At 41.3% G+C, this 15,751-nt stretch overlaps 1 protein-coding gene across 1 annotated transcript; it reads right to left on the bottom strand.

Annotated features, from left to right (window-relative positions):
- Positions 1-108: 108 nt before the first annotated feature.
- Positions 109-2,510, bottom strand: lhfpl5a (LHFPL tetraspan subfamily member 5a). Its single transcript, XM_058055844.1, has 2 exons — positions 2,108-2,510; positions 109-377 (listed from the first exon to the last, which is right to left on the bottom strand). The coding sequence occupies exons 1-2, from the start codon at positions 2,508-2,510 to the stop codon at positions 109-111; spliced, it is 672 nt and encodes a 223-aa protein (XP_057911827.1).
- Between the last annotated feature and the right edge of the window lie 13,241 nt (positions 2,511-15,751).

Genomic DNA, 15,751 nt, shown 5'->3' with positions numbered 1-15,751 from the left:
TTCTTGTCATGCTGTCACCAGTGGATTTAGGCATTATCTGTAGTGGAGGGAAAAAAAACATGTTTAAACTTTTCACCTTCCCCTCTCACATCCTATATTTCTTCATCATTACAGGTATGTCCTCCCCTCCCTGCTGATACCTTTCCCCTCCACCTGGAAGTCTTCAGGCAGCAGCTTGTCCTGTCTGCTGCCCAGGCTGAAGGCCAGGAAAGCCAGGATGAGCGAGTCCATGATGCTGATGATGGCGAGGATGTAGGCCCAACGCACCGTGCAGTGACCCAGGGTGTATTTGTCCGTCCGCTGGCCGCACATACGCTTCACCTCGTCAGAGTCCCAGCCATCGGGGTAAATCATGCAGCCAATCACCATGCAGGCACCTGGAAGGTGAGTCGGGAGGGAATGATGTTGAACGTGAGGAATCGTGTGTGTTAATGTTGCCAATTCTATAAAAGTAAAAAAAAATAACCTTTTCTGTGAATAACTACATCAAATTAAATTTTATTTAAAAAGTAACATAAAGTTAGAAATCCCATAGTTTGTTGCGAGTGGCAACCTGTCCCACTTTGTTGGACGGTCCTTGAACACCTCTTATTTGCCCCCAAATGTTGATACATAAGATAAAATTTGATGATTTTACTGAGTGCTAATGTGCATATTTCTATGTTGGATTTGTTCACAACCTCAGATTAATTTATGCTAGCAAACAACAACATATCATCTTCTCTCTGCAAAACAAACTCCAGGCTGGTACTGGTGGATGGTGGCTCTGTATTCATTTCCTGTCCTAGTTATATACAATATCTAATATACAGTAAACCTCGGATATATCGGACTCGGATATATCAGAAATTCGCTCACAACGGACAGATAAAAAAGAACCGATTTTTCTGTAATGCATTTCCAATAAAAATTCATTGCATATATTGGATTTTTTATAACGGATTTCGCCTATTTCGGACAAAATCTCCAGTCCCGTTCCAATGCATTTCCATGAAATTTCCCTCGCATATATCGGATGGCCGCATCGTGACAGGCCGCTATACGACGTCATTTGCAGCGTTTGCAGCGTTGCCTGCGCGTCCAGGTACATTGGAAACATAGTCAAGGAAGTGCCTTTTTATAACGGATAAAATCCCATTTACGCATATACCGGATATAAATCCCATATATGCGTAAAACGGACATTTTCCGGTATACGTATATAACGGAACAAAACCAGTGGGAACAATTGAATCCGATATATCCGACGTTTACTGTATGATCAATTAGATGAAATGCAACAAAATAGACAGCAATGAAGTATAAACGTGTATTCAAGAGTCAGAGTACATATTGGCAGGTCTGCACAGGGTTGGGCATGGAGCATCGATTGGAACCGATTGTGACATTCCAATTGGGAAGTGTTTTCAACCATTGTGACAGTATGCGACGGTGCTCGCTAGTTTGGCTGAAATTGTGCAAAAAAAAAAAAAAAGATTGTGCAAAGCAGGATGCACCATGCACTCACAGAATTAAACACCTCTGAATTCACGGTTTATAGAGAGTGTCCCGTTTCTGACGCACTACATATCGAGCTAACGTTACGATTGTGCAAATGTTATCTAAACTCTTAGCAACTATTCCTTATCCAAAATCTGGCTGTATATGTATTAGAGATGAATAAATGAGCTCAAAGTGATGGATTAATAATGTATATAAATTACTATAATTCAGTTATACCCTCACACACAGAGCAGCTCAACTCGATATGATGCTCATTCATTATTGACACTACACACACACACACACCTAGCCGTATTCTGTCCAAAATGGCCATTGTGAACTATCAAGTGGCAGGATTGAAACAGTAGAACACACACGTCTCCCTTTCACTCCTCACGTTCCATTAAAAGTTAAAGCAATGCACTTTTTTTTTAAAAATACGGCCCTTGGTGGAAAAGGTTTGGGCCCCCCGGTGTTGAAAAAAACTAAAAACCAAGAACAAATTAGATGCATATGAACTGTTTTGACACTTCATTGCCTTTTTTTGCAAACAACCACAGCAACAAACATGGTTTGGTGTACCTAATATTGTGTCCTGTGCCGTAACCATGCATGTGGTGCTTACTGGAGGCCAGCTGCATCCAGGCGCAGATCTTGTACACACTGCCCGCGTTGCAGAAGAAGAAGAGACTGAAGCACACGATGCTCCCCACAACCAGCAGCGTGGAGATGCCGACGAAGAACATGGCCGTCTTAAAGGCTCCGGATGGGATGGATCCAAAGTCCAGTGCGCTGCCTTTGCAGATGAGCTCCGAGGTGAGTGCGTTCCCGATGCAGTAGTGGAAGAGGCCGAAATAACCAGCTTGTGGCGTGTTGACGCTGTCTCCGATCCAGTAGGGCTGGATGAACACCACCACAGTGATCACAGCGAACGTGATGGTGAACACCGTCCACAAGACGCCCACAGCTCGAGCGTTACGGACGTAGTTGGTGTGGTAGATCTTTGCCGCCTCTTTGGCTGGCAACATGGTGATCTAGAAGTTGCTTTTTAATCGGAGAGATTTAAACTAACTTTTCTAAACCAACGCAGCTTCCATGCAGACATCAGAAACGACCACCTGCAGAAGGACCGCGCCTTATAAACGCCGTTAATGAATGATTCATGGTAAGTGGACGCCGTTTGTCTGCCAGGTGGACACTTTCACTCAAAGGTATTACGTTCACGTTCTTTAAAGGAAAAAAAAGAAGGAAAGTGCGGTTTTACACTGGCAAAATGATGAACGGGATTGCATTGAAGTGGAACCTTGGTTAGCATCCACCCCGGAGTAGATGTTTTTTGGTTAGTGTCGAAAAGTCACGCCTCGGTTTGCATGCATTTTGTGGTTAGCATACAATATGGTGCGTGTTTGTTGTGTTAATAATACATTGATGACACCATCCATCCATTTTCTGTACCGCTTATCCTCACGAGGGTCGTCAGCATGCTGGAGCCTATCCTAGCTGTCTGTCGGGGTACACCCCGACTGGTGGCCAGCCAATCACAGGGCACATATAGACAAACAACCATTCACACTCACATTCATACCTATGGACAATTTGGAGTGGCTAATTAACCTAGCATGTTTTTGGAGGAAACCGGAGTACCCGGAGAAAACCCACTCAGACGCGGGTAGAACATGCAAACTCCACACACAGATGCAAGCGGGGTATCAAACCCGGGTCTCCCAGCTTTGTGGCCTGCACGCTAACCCCTCTAACACTGTGCAGCCCATTTATGAGACCATCTTAATATATACTTTCATATGAATTTATACTTTTTACATCATATTAGCTAGCCAAAAAAATGGCAACCGTATGTTACTATGATGTCATCAGCAGTTGACTCCCACAAATGTTAACACACAACATGTTTTTTTATAGTTTTACATGCATAAAACAATTCTAAATACATATAAATTATGAATGAAAAGGATAAATGAACATTTAAGGTTGCTTTTACTTTCATGGAAGGTATGATGTGGCCTACACGGACATCATCTTTCTGTTTTGTTAGTTTTTTGAATGATGGAATGAACTCTTGTTAAAACTTGAAGGTTTTTTTCATGCCAAAAATCAACTTAAATGTTCATTTAGCGCTTCCATTCATCATTTACAGTATATATATATATATATATATATATATATATATATATATATATATATATATATATATATGCATTTAAACTATAACAACTATAAAAACGCGTTTGTGTGAACACAGATTCATTGGATTTACATTATTTCTTATGTAAAATTTAATTGGTTAGCATCCGTTTTGGTTAGAGTCAGAACCCCCAGACACTAACCAAGGTTTCACTGTATGCTGTAATTGATGTATAAAATTGATGCTTTAACAATGTGATTGCGACTACCCTCCACATTACATGCAGGTCTAAAGCCTGCCAAACTGATAACAAGGAGAAAAACATGTTGCTTCGACATAGCAACATGTGGGCAACAGTCTGATAACAATACAAAACAATACAATACTAAACACCTGTCATCGTCATCAAGTTCACCAACAAAAAAAAAACAAACTCCAGAGAACACAATATATTCCTTAATGTAACTTGTTTACATGTCTGAAGGAAGTGAACCATATGTGCCATGGCTCAGTAAAGGTTCAGGAACACTGGGATGGAGTGTGTGATCATGTGGTAATGGACTCTTGCATTTCACACTACTCAACACTAGATGGCGTTACATAGCCGTGGAAGAGCTGCAGTGTCCTACTTTGTGCTGTCTACTTTATGGCATAATGTACAGTTACATTCAAACAGATTCAACCCTCCCATTGTGAATTAGGTTACTATTTTATGTTGTTTTGTTGCTTCATTGCAAACTACTGCAGTTTTATAAACCTAAAATAGGCATTTACAAATAATTTACATTGAGGAAGAATCATTTTTGACTGTACTTCTCACTTCAAAATTAGGCTTCATCAAACAGGTTGTAGCTAGTGGTGGGATTCCGTACTGAAATATCGACATCACGCTCTGAAATCGATTCTCAAATCAAAATATCGATACTTTTGATACTTCCATCATTTGCGGTAATGTGTATCATTAGGAGGAAAACTGTTTGAAAAGTTACAAAATTTGAGATCTCGTCTAAATTATTATTTTTTTGTTGACCGGAAAGGACTTACATGGCAAGAGTGCTACTGGAGTTTTGAACTACTTTAATGTTTTGCTGACAGCTCCCAGCAAGCCAAGCTAACCGGTTAACTGCTGTTCAAAACGGTTGCCAACCAACAATACCAAACAAAAAGCAAAATGATACCAGTCCTGGAAATCTGGGTCCAGGCGCCATTCTGACTGACAGATGATGTAATTTTGACCTCAGATGGCCTTGAAGAATGCAAATTTGGCTTCAACACCATGTTTACGTTTAGATGATGAACATTGGGAGTTATTTTGCGCCTTGAGGGAAGGGTGGCGGCGTTAATAGTTGGAATCTGTATCACAAATAAGACTAGATCCAAGAGACATGCTAACATGGATTGGAAATGTACAATCGCAGAACAACACCCTCAAGAAAAGCTTCTTACGGAGGAAAATCGAGCACTACGCAAATATACTAAGGCACTACGGGATAATATGAAGGTATTACAAGATAATGCTACCTTGAATGCTGCTTTGAATTAGGTTAAAAACCTGACAGAGGAAAAGCGAGAACTACACAAGTATACTAAGGCACTACAGGATGATATGAAGGTGCTACAAGATAATGCTGCTTTTAAGGACGTTAAAACCTTACAGAGGAAAAAGAGAGAATTACACAAGTATACTAAGGCACTACGGGATGATATGAAGGTATTACAAGATAATGCTGCCTTGAATGCTGCTTTGAATTAGGTTAAAAACCCGACAGAGCAAAAGAGAGAACTACACAAATATACTAAGGCACTACAGTATGATCTGAAGGTGCTACAAGATAATGCTCCCTTGAATGCCGCTTTTAACTAGGATAAAAAACCCTACAGAGGAAAAGAGAGCACTACGCAAGTATACTAAGGCACTACAGTATGATCTGAAGGTGCTACAAGATAATGCTACCTTGAATGCTTCTTTGAATTAGGTTAAAACCCGACAGAGGAAAATAGAGAACTACACAAGTATACTAAGGCACTACAAGATGATCTGAAGGTGCTACAAGATAATGCTACCTTGAATGCTGCTTTTAAGGAGGTTAAAACCCTACAGAGGAAAAGAGAGCACTATACAATGACATCAAGTTACTATAGGATGATATAAAACTAGTGAATTTGTGATTTGAGATACTCTACTTTTGAATAACAATTGAAGACATTTAATGTATTTCCGCAAAATGTCTATATCCAATCAGTATCACCGATACCAGCCTGAATTTCATTAGTATCACATCGGTGGCATCGCACATGACTCGTCATTACACGTTTAGACACGTTTATACCCTGCAACAAACGTGTGCTCATGTCATACAGATAATTTTTCCTACTTTTGCAGCAGATTCCCCAAAAACAGCATTCTTTCAGCGACATGTAGGATCTTTGACTAGCATTTTTGCAGTAGATTCCTATCTCGTATGCCTGTCGTATAAAGAATGTGTGGCATTTTGCGGTATAGCTGGTTAAAAATAGCTTTAGAAGCTCTTTAACTGCTAACCCTAACCCTAGGTCCTGACGGACAGTAGTGTGGTCCTGCCTATAGAGCGCTTTCGGAGTAGATTCCTCAAACCGGCAGAATACTCAGACCTTTGATAAGCACATTGGATAGAGGATCTGATCAGTAACTACTCTAAATGTATGTGCCTTAGTTATTAGTTCCTAGTGCAGGGGTCGGGAACCTTTTTAGCTAAGAGAGCCATGAAGACCAGATATTTTAAAATGTGTATCTGTGAGAGCCATATACATTTTTTTAAACATTGAATGCAATAAAATGTGTGCATTTTTATGTAAGACCAACAGTTTTAGATATAATGGGCTCTAATGACGTAGACCAGGCACACTACCCCACGCCAATGCGGTGTGGCCAGCACACTTTCGTGAGCAGCGCAGTGTCTAATAATAAATCAAATACTTGCTGCCATTAATGCAACTTCTGCTGCTGCATGGTTTTGCACCGTACTCAGTATATTTCATTCTTTTGGCCATCTTTGCCAGAAGGCTTGGTTCTGCAGCTTTAGCTAGGTGACTATTTGACTAAAGGAGGAAAGTTTGCATTTACATGTTGACATCTCAATGACCGAGGTAGACTACCGCATTACCCAGTAATAATCGAGTTTTGGTGTTTGACCTGGAAAATATCATCAGGAAAGATGGATATGGTTGGTCGTATTGCAGTAGAAAAGAGATGGACGGATTAAAATGCATAAGAAAGTTGTTGATTATTTTTAACAGTCATTTCTGTGATGTTTACTTTAAAATGTTAGCAAAAATACATTTTTATTGTGGTAAGAAACGCTTGAGAGCCAGATACAGTCATCAAAAGAGCCCTACCTGGCTCCCGAGCCATAGGTTCCCTACCTCTGTCCTAGTGTATAATAATGATATAGTATGCTGTATTGGATTCAGTGCTCTAATGCAATAAAGCTGATGGACGGATGAATAATAAGTTATGTGAGCCTAATGTTACCCCCGGGAATTGACTCCCAATATTTACTCTCTCTCTGTTTACTACATTTTTTTTTACACTCGACGTGTCAGTAAAGGTGGTGCATTTAACAAATTGATGCAGTACAAGCTGTACTGTGTGTGTATGCGAGTGTGTCGCCGGCGTGTCAATGCACTTAGCTTTATTAAGCGATGCTCGTCGCCAGCGAGAGAGGGAAGCTGTTTTCCACAGCAGCAATTTCATTTAGACGTACAAACTAGAGTGAGCGGGTGACTTTGGAATGGAAACAAGATGATATTTTATGGTTTCTTTGCTAGTGTTTGTGTTTATGCATCAAGTGTGCTGGTTGAGCTTCCTCAGACAGAAACGGGGACTTTCTAACTTTAGAAAATGAAAGTTGATTTGCCGTCTAATCTTGAACAGTTTTGGTCGTGATGCCTGAAGAGGAATGCTGATTTATAGTTAAATTGTCATGTTGACAACATCGGTGCCGTGACTTAAATATAGAGGCTTCTCCAAGACCACAGAGGAAGACATGAACAGGCCGCAAGACCACTGAAGAATTTTGAATTGTGAAAAGAAGAACATCGCCTTTGCATGACGAAGCTGAAGGCAGCCGCCATACCTTCAAACTTATGCAAACATATCGGACAAGTCTTTCAGGGAACAGCTTGGGAAAGGATATTCGGCTGCAGCGTGAGCAAGGTCCATAAAGGCATGCTTGCATGATTCTGGTCTGGATGCACAGAACCATGACCTAAACCCTATCAAGCACCTTTAGGATGAACTAGAACAGAGATATTAGCCTTTATATTAGCTATTATTTGTATGAACTTCCTCTTTTTTTCCCCCATTTTTGCATTTTTTGTTGGTTATTTTCCAAATATTCCAACTTTATTTTTAAATAATATTTGGAAATTTTTGTTTTGTAATATTCTGACTTTACTACCGGAATATTATGGAAATTTCCCCAGTGTAATTTCCTTTTCTCTCCAAATATTACAATTTAAAAACATTATTTAAAATTTAAAATTTATTTATTTATTTTTCAGATTTCAATTCTATACTTCATAATATTACGGGTTTATTTTTATAAAAATTATCCTGTTTTCTCCTTAGAATACAACTTTTGCTCTTAATATTTTGACTTTATTGGCAGCTGTTTTATCTCTCCTCTGGACATGTCCCAACCATCTCAGTCCGGCCGAATACTGACTTTATCTCCAAGGCCTCTAACATGTAATGTCCCTCTGATTAGATTAGATTCAACTTTATTGTTGTTGCTCATGTCACTGCTACAGGGCAACAAAATGCAGTTAGCATCCAACCAGAAGTGCAATTTTATAAAGCCATGAACCTGATGTACTCCTTCCTGATCCTATCCATCCTGGTCACTCCCAATGAGAACCTCAGCAACCTCATCTCTGCTACCTCCAGTTCTGCTTCCTGTCTATTCCTCAGACTTGATTCCCAAAATATTCTCTTAACCTTTTCTCATACTCAAACTAGTTATCTTAAAATTAGAATATCAAAAATAGATCAACAATATGTCACATGTTCACTAGCTCACCCTTGAAGGCATAGCATCACTCTCATGGCTTTAATCAAAACACAGCGGAATTATTTCACCAGCATATTTTCATATTTTTCCTACTCCCACATCTTGTGAGGCAAGGCACAGCAAAGATGATGATATATTTTTCCTGCAGTTCTTAGGAGATTTTGGGTTCCACATAAGCCAGTCACAACTGCTCACAGGCGTTGAACTACGTTTCACGGCATAAGGCGCACAAAAGACATTATTCGTCGAGTACATATATACGCCCCATTTCTGTGAATTGGATAATGACCCGGTTGACGACATCACTCAACACATTCAAAGTCACTCAAAGGCAAAGATGTCACGGCCATCGCCTCAGACAGTTACTCAACGTATGATGTCATTTGACAGCAGATGTTGGCTCGCTTTTGGTCAAACCAAACAAATGAATCAAATTGATTTGGTCAAATACCAGCCTTGAAGCAGAACCAAGGAACCAAGGGATGCCTGCTAGATCGTTCTCATTAATTATCGTAAGTTGACGATACAATCTTATGTGAGTTCTATTGATAATTTTTTTTTTATGTTTGTCACTGAAATTTTAATGACTAGAGAAATATTAAATTCATCGTTATGAGCATTTTGAGTGCGTTTACACTGAGAGGTACGGCAAATTGCAGTGTGCCATCAGTTCTTGGATGTTGTACTCAACAAGCGATAGACCGTAAACACCCTCAGTAGTCCGGACAGGAAGAATTGATTAATTCACCTCACATTATAGCTTCTTTACAAGTATTATTCATAGTTATGTTAATTCCCACTGTATTTTAGGAAGGTCAAAAATCCCAATTTTGACTCTGAAGTCTGAGTAATTTCAGATGATGACTTATTTTAGCGGGCTGCACGGCGGACGAAATTATGCTTAAAATTTATCTTTTAGTTGGGAACTGATATTTTCCAGAAACGTAATTGCTAATTGGCGTGTCCAAATTGTCCATAGGTATGAATGTGAGTGTGAATGGTTGTTTGTCTATATGTGCCCTGTGATTGGCTGGCCACCAGTCCAGGGTGGACCCCGCCTTTCGCCCGAAGACAGCTGGGATAGGTTCCAGCACCCCATGCGACCCTTGTGAGGATAAGCGGTAGAAAATGAATGAATGAATGAATGAATGACTTATTTTAGCAATATTGTGTTAATATTTGGTTCTTTTAATGAATTTATTCTTTCATTTGGTTCAACTGACCCAATTTTAGGACTTGAAGTTTACAAACTTTGAAGCCCGCCGAGTTCTTTCTATCCTCTTTGGGCATATCTTGTGTGAAAACACAAAGAGGCTTTTCTACCAACTCAGCATCCTCTCCTTCATGGCGACTTTTGAGGATGTTTCCATAGAAACACTGGCTAATACAGCAGTTGGTGTACCTAAGCTAGGGGTGATGTCTGATACACAGTGGCCGAGAAGTGAAAACAATGGGAATGGGACCCAATTCCAGATTCCAAATTCCCAACTTAGTTACAGGTTATAGGATGTGAGTGATAACATTTGACATTAGGACCAATCACCTCTTGGGGAGTTGGTACATTCCTTTTTTCCGGTTATTATTAGGATTAGAAAGTAAAAAAAAAAAACAAGTAGACCACCCAGCAGGGGATTTTACCACTGTTACACCGTCATTAAAATATTTTATGGACTCCTGTAGTACATCTGTTCCTTCCATCTGGTAAGTACTATTTAACAGCTCCAACGACTAGCCACACGTGTAATAAAACTGCGTCAAGTGTGTGCCACAGAACAAGGCAAAGGATAATGTCGATGTTCTCCGTTGTCCCACCAGAAGACAGCTGGGATGGTGTAGAAAATGGATGTATGGTTTCAATAGCGGTTGAGTTGGTCAAAGGCAACAGAAAAGGATGCACAGTTCTTTGACTATGTTGGTTGTTGACTTTGTTGGTTCTCATATCTTGAGCTTGACGTCAAAAATCCTTCCTTTGTTTGGTCAGTTGTGAAATTTTACCAGTTGTGTTTCCTGGCGGCATTTCTCCAGGTCACTAATATGTGTGAGTGACAGGAGAAAAAGCTCTGACTCGCTATGGGAGAAGTCATTAAGCCCCAGTACGGTCTTTTGATTGTAACTTGAATAAGCAGGGTTGTAGAGCTGCACTGCAACCAAGTACCGTGAAGGTGTATCAGATACTTTATGTGCAGATATTGGTGCTATCAGTTTTTCCGTGGAGACTTCTGGCCTCTATTTTTGTGTCATATGACACAGACCGATCCCATTAGCCTTTTGTGAATACGAGTGAGTGAAATTTTCCAAGAGTATCTAGCAGACCATCAGTGAACAACAACTTTTGGTTGACCTCGTAGTCTGTTTGAACCCACACACACAGAGCCTATGACGGTACTAAGTCAGTCAATGAGTGAGACTCCTGAGGCTCCTCCAGCCATTACGGTCTGCCCTCCAGCCTTTAAGCCAGCCGCCACACATTCACAGCCCGGCCAAACGCTTAAGAGCCTGGGCAGATATGGAGCAAAGTGTGGGTCAGCTCGTGCCCTATGGCACAAGAACTGGAATGCCGGGTGCGCTCTCGAGTGGATGGTGTTCATGACTCGCTACCGATTGCTCGACCCGTGCATCTTCGGGCGGATGAGCACAGAACAGGCTTTTTGTATTCATCGTGGATTGACTGGACGTGGCATGAAGGGGGCAGTCAAACGGGGGCCTTTGTCATGTAATGAGGTCTCTGCTCCTTGGGTTGGTTTTTTGGAGATGAATGAAACAAAAATTCTGGTTTTGACACAGTCTTCTCGGTTCGATTCCCCGCTTTGGCATCTCTTTGCATGTTCTCCCAGTGCGTGGGTACTCCGGTTTCCTCTCACATTCCAAAAACAACCATAGGTATGAATGCGAGTGTGAATGATTGTCTATATCAGGGGTCTCAAACTCAATTTACTTAGGGGCCACTAGAGCTCGGGTCTGGGTGAGACTGGGCCGCATCAGGTTTTCCCAAAAAAAAAAAAACGCATTTATTAAAAACAAAAACAATTTTTGGTTCCAATTTTCCACAAGAAAAGCTCTGATAAAACATTCCACTGTTCTCAAATATCTTACTTTTTATTTTTCTACACAAAATAAGATGAAAAATAAATAAACAAATCAAGAATAAAGAAAATCAATCAGTAATAAATAAATATCATAATAATAATAAAAGGGCAAATAATAAAAACTTAAGAAACCACATATAGTTGGTGGGTAGACAAATGATTTTTTTCAGATTAAAATGAACAAAGCATTATTAGAGCCCTGTAGACATGACAAAACACGACTATAGTCACATTTATACTCTTTTTATTTACAACATATTGCGCAACCGCAGGGTCTTGAGACACATGCTAACTCGCAAACTAGAGAGCTAGCGACCTAAACGGTAGCCTTCAAGTTATTTCCTTTCAACTTAAATAGCCAAAAACTTACCACTTCCACACAGATAGGGAGGATAACTATTATCAGTTATTTAACCTTTAACATGAACATTAATCAAACGTAATCATTTTTTCTGGGTACATGATACCATACAGCATCCATATCAAACTTTACATTAAACTTTCATATCAAGGCGGGGGCCTCAAAATAGTGTCCTGTGGGCCACATTTGGCCCGCGGGCCGCATGTTTGAGACCTCTGGTTTATATGTTCCCTACGATTGGCTGGACCCCGCCCCTCGCTTGAAGTTGAAGTCAGCTGGGATAGGCTCCAGCATACCCCCCACAACCCCAGGTAAGAATAAGCGGCATCAATCTGCCAAGACGTGATGATGAGGATGTGTTGGGCTCTCTGCCATTTAAAACATACTGTAAGCACACATATCAAACATCCACACCAAACCCCCCCCCCCCCCCCCCCCCCCCCTCCTCCCATTAAAACCGGGCCACGTTGGCCCCTCAGGGAAGTGAGACAACTAACCTCCATTGGTCTTCCTCGGCCGCTCATTTAACAAAGTCAGATGAGCGCCAATCGGAGCGGTTTTGTTACAGTGGAGAAGATGAGAGATTAGCTTTAGCACTTCCAAAGCCAAATATAGAAAAAGGCATGGCAGGGATTATGGAGACATCAAAGAATAAAGATGGGGGAATACATTAGGGTGTATTCTTATTCTTATATCTTCTAGTTTTCTTTAAGGCCTTTTTTTCTAGACGCCCTAAAGACGTGGAAGATGGATAGACGTTCCATATTGGTGTTCTTTACAGTTTAATGCTTATATAACATCATGATTCATACTTGATGCCTCCAATATTTGCTATGCCTGCAGCTTTTAAAGAAAATATAAATAGTTTTAATAGGAATAATGCTGTTTTCATTCAGGTATATACGGTCCTTCTATGTTTGTAACGGTTAACTGGTGAATTCATTTCTGTGATATAGGATTTATTGTTATTAAATTGAGTATATTTTGTAGTTATAGCATAGAAAACTTTTTTATGACTTTCTAAATCAGGGTTCTCAAACACGCGGCCCGCGGGCCAAATGTGGCCCGCAGGACACAAGTTTGAGGCCCCCGCCTTGATATGAAAGTTTGTTAGCGCGGCCCGCGCAAGTTTGATATGGATTCTGTATGGTATCATGTACCCAGAAAAAATTATTATTAATGTTCATGTTAAAGGTTAAATAACTGTTAATAGTTATCCTCCCTACCCGTGTGGAAGTGGTAAGTTTTGGGCTATTTAAGTTTAAAGGAAATAACTTGAAGGCTACCGTTTAGGTCGCTAGCTCTCTTAGTTTGCGAGTTAGCATGTGTCTCAAGACCCTGCAGTTGCGCAATATGTTGTAAATAAAAAGAGTATAAATGTGACTATAGTCGTGTTTTGTCACGTCTACGGGGCTCTAATAATGCTTTGTTCATTTTTAATCTGCTGGAGCCTATCCCAGCTGTCTTTGGGCGAGAGGCGGGGTACACCCTGGACTGGTGGCCAGCCAATCACGGGGCACATATAGACAAACAACCATTCACACTCACATTCATACGGACAATTTGGAGTGGCTAATAATTAACCTAGCATGTTTTAGGAATGTGGGAGTCCCTGGAGAAAACCCACGCATGCACGGGGAGAACATGCAAATCCACCGAGGGTGGAATCGAACACTGGTCCTCCTAGCTGTGAGGTCTGCACGCTAACCACTTGACGACCGTGTCGCCCCTACTCCTTTTATTCATTCCTTAAAAAGCCAAAAAACTACCACTTCCACACTGAATGGGAGAAGTACTTTTTTCACTATATCGTGTCAGATAAGCTATGGCTGGAGGCTAATGAAGTTAGTAATGGTGATCAATGATGCAGAGTCATTAAGTAATTGCTCATCAAAGAGATTTTTAATGGCAATCCACCGTTTGGTCAAAGAAAAGTTGTGAAGGCAGATTTGCTGATACAGCTCCAGTACTGGATCTCCCATCTGAGCGTGTACTTTTGGAACTTTCTAGCATGTTGTCTTGGACCGTTTGGAACAATCGCATCAGTGTGGCAATAAGCGTCCACAAGCTGCATCCAATAGCTGTAAAAAGATGGCGAAATGCGTGTCGTCAAAGACATGAGTCACGCTCGTGTTTTTTAGGTCAGGATACAATCACATGCTGGAGAAAAGTGGGCCTTTTGAGAGCATTGTCTCTTCCTATATCGCTGCAGGGGATGTGTCAAATACAAACCGGAAAGGAGTGATGTTACCGTGGGAGCCTGAAGGCAACAGGAGTGTTTGCTTTTCGGATGCAGTTAGCTTGTATTGACGATGTAGCGCTGGATGCCAGGATTAGAAGGTGCTTTGTCAATTACAGAATTCTCAGTCTTAGGGATTTTCCAGCCCACACAGAACAGTTATGAAATCTGCTTTTCTGAGCAGGATGTGGCATTCAGGGTTTTTTTTTTTTTTTTTTGGTGCAAACATGCCCCCAAGAGGAACGTCCAGGGCTTACCAATCCAACAGATGGTTACGTAAGCGTGTGTGTCTTCACCGGACAATATGCATGTTGCCGCCCTTGCTTTGCGTACGTTCTGACATTGCAGTTGTGCAGGCCTGCCAGGTCCCAGCAGCAGATCTAGGAGGATTGGAGCTTTATCCTCATCGCTGGATGTTAATCTTGTACGGAATCCAACACTGCTTCCGGGGGGGGGAATGCGGCCCGCGTAGCACTTCCATCGCCACCTGGACCGCCGTACAACAAACACACACACAGAAACATAAGCTCCTCAAGCATGGAAACTGGGCTTATAGTTGCTGCTGGAGTGTTTCGTAACATCGGAAGGATTGTTGTGTGTGACGGCAGGTGGACGGTTCTTTATTATGGTAGACGTGTTCATAGTTTGCTACGAGAAGGTTCTACCACACCACAACACTACAAACACAATAGTGCACGTTTTGCGTGACTGTCAATCAATTATCATTTATGACTGCGTCCCTTTAAAAGTGACCAGTGACGTGTTATTTGTGCTAAATCTGAAGAAGAAAACAAGCTAGCACTGAAACAGGAGATGCAACAGTCATAAGTAAGAGAAAGGACTTCCTCTTCTGAGAAGCTTTGACTCAGCAAAAGGAGGAAGCGTCCGAGTGTAACTTCCCATCCGCAATCCAGCAAATGAACTCCATCTTCTGTAAGAACTACGTGAGTTTCCACCTTTGACCTTGGGGCGTTTAAAGCCTCGGTGGCTCCTCCTCCTCCTCCCTCGTGGAGCTGTGGTGTGTTTACGGCACTTAAACAGACCCTGTGATGTCGCCGCCGGCTGCCCGGGTTGCTTTATAGCGTGGGCGTGGCCTCACCAGGTTGTGTTGCACATTAGGCGGGGCCACAACGGCCACATGGCCCGAGATAGGACTTCAGCGATTGGCAGTCAAACATTAGCCGTGATGCATTCATGGGCGCTTTGAATTTTGTAGCGTCAGTGAGATATAGTGTGTGTTTATTTGCGGACATGGCACATTTTGTACAATAAAGATGCTAAATGTGATCTACTGTAGATGAAAAAATGCTAAGCTATTTGAACAAAACATTTGTGTCTTTGTGTTAGATGTGAAAAAGCAAATTAGTGTAATTTAGCGTGGCTATGGGC

Source organism: Doryrhamphus excisus, chromosome 18, assembly GCF_030265055.1.
Source record: "Doryrhamphus excisus isolate RoL2022-K1 chromosome 18, RoL_Dexc_1.0, whole genome shotgun sequence".
Classification (NCBI taxonomy): domain Eukaryota; kingdom Metazoa; phylum Chordata; class Actinopteri; order Syngnathiformes; family Syngnathidae; genus Doryrhamphus; species Doryrhamphus excisus.
Note: the sequence above shows the minus strand (reverse complement) of the source record. Positions and strands in the feature narration are given on the sequence as shown.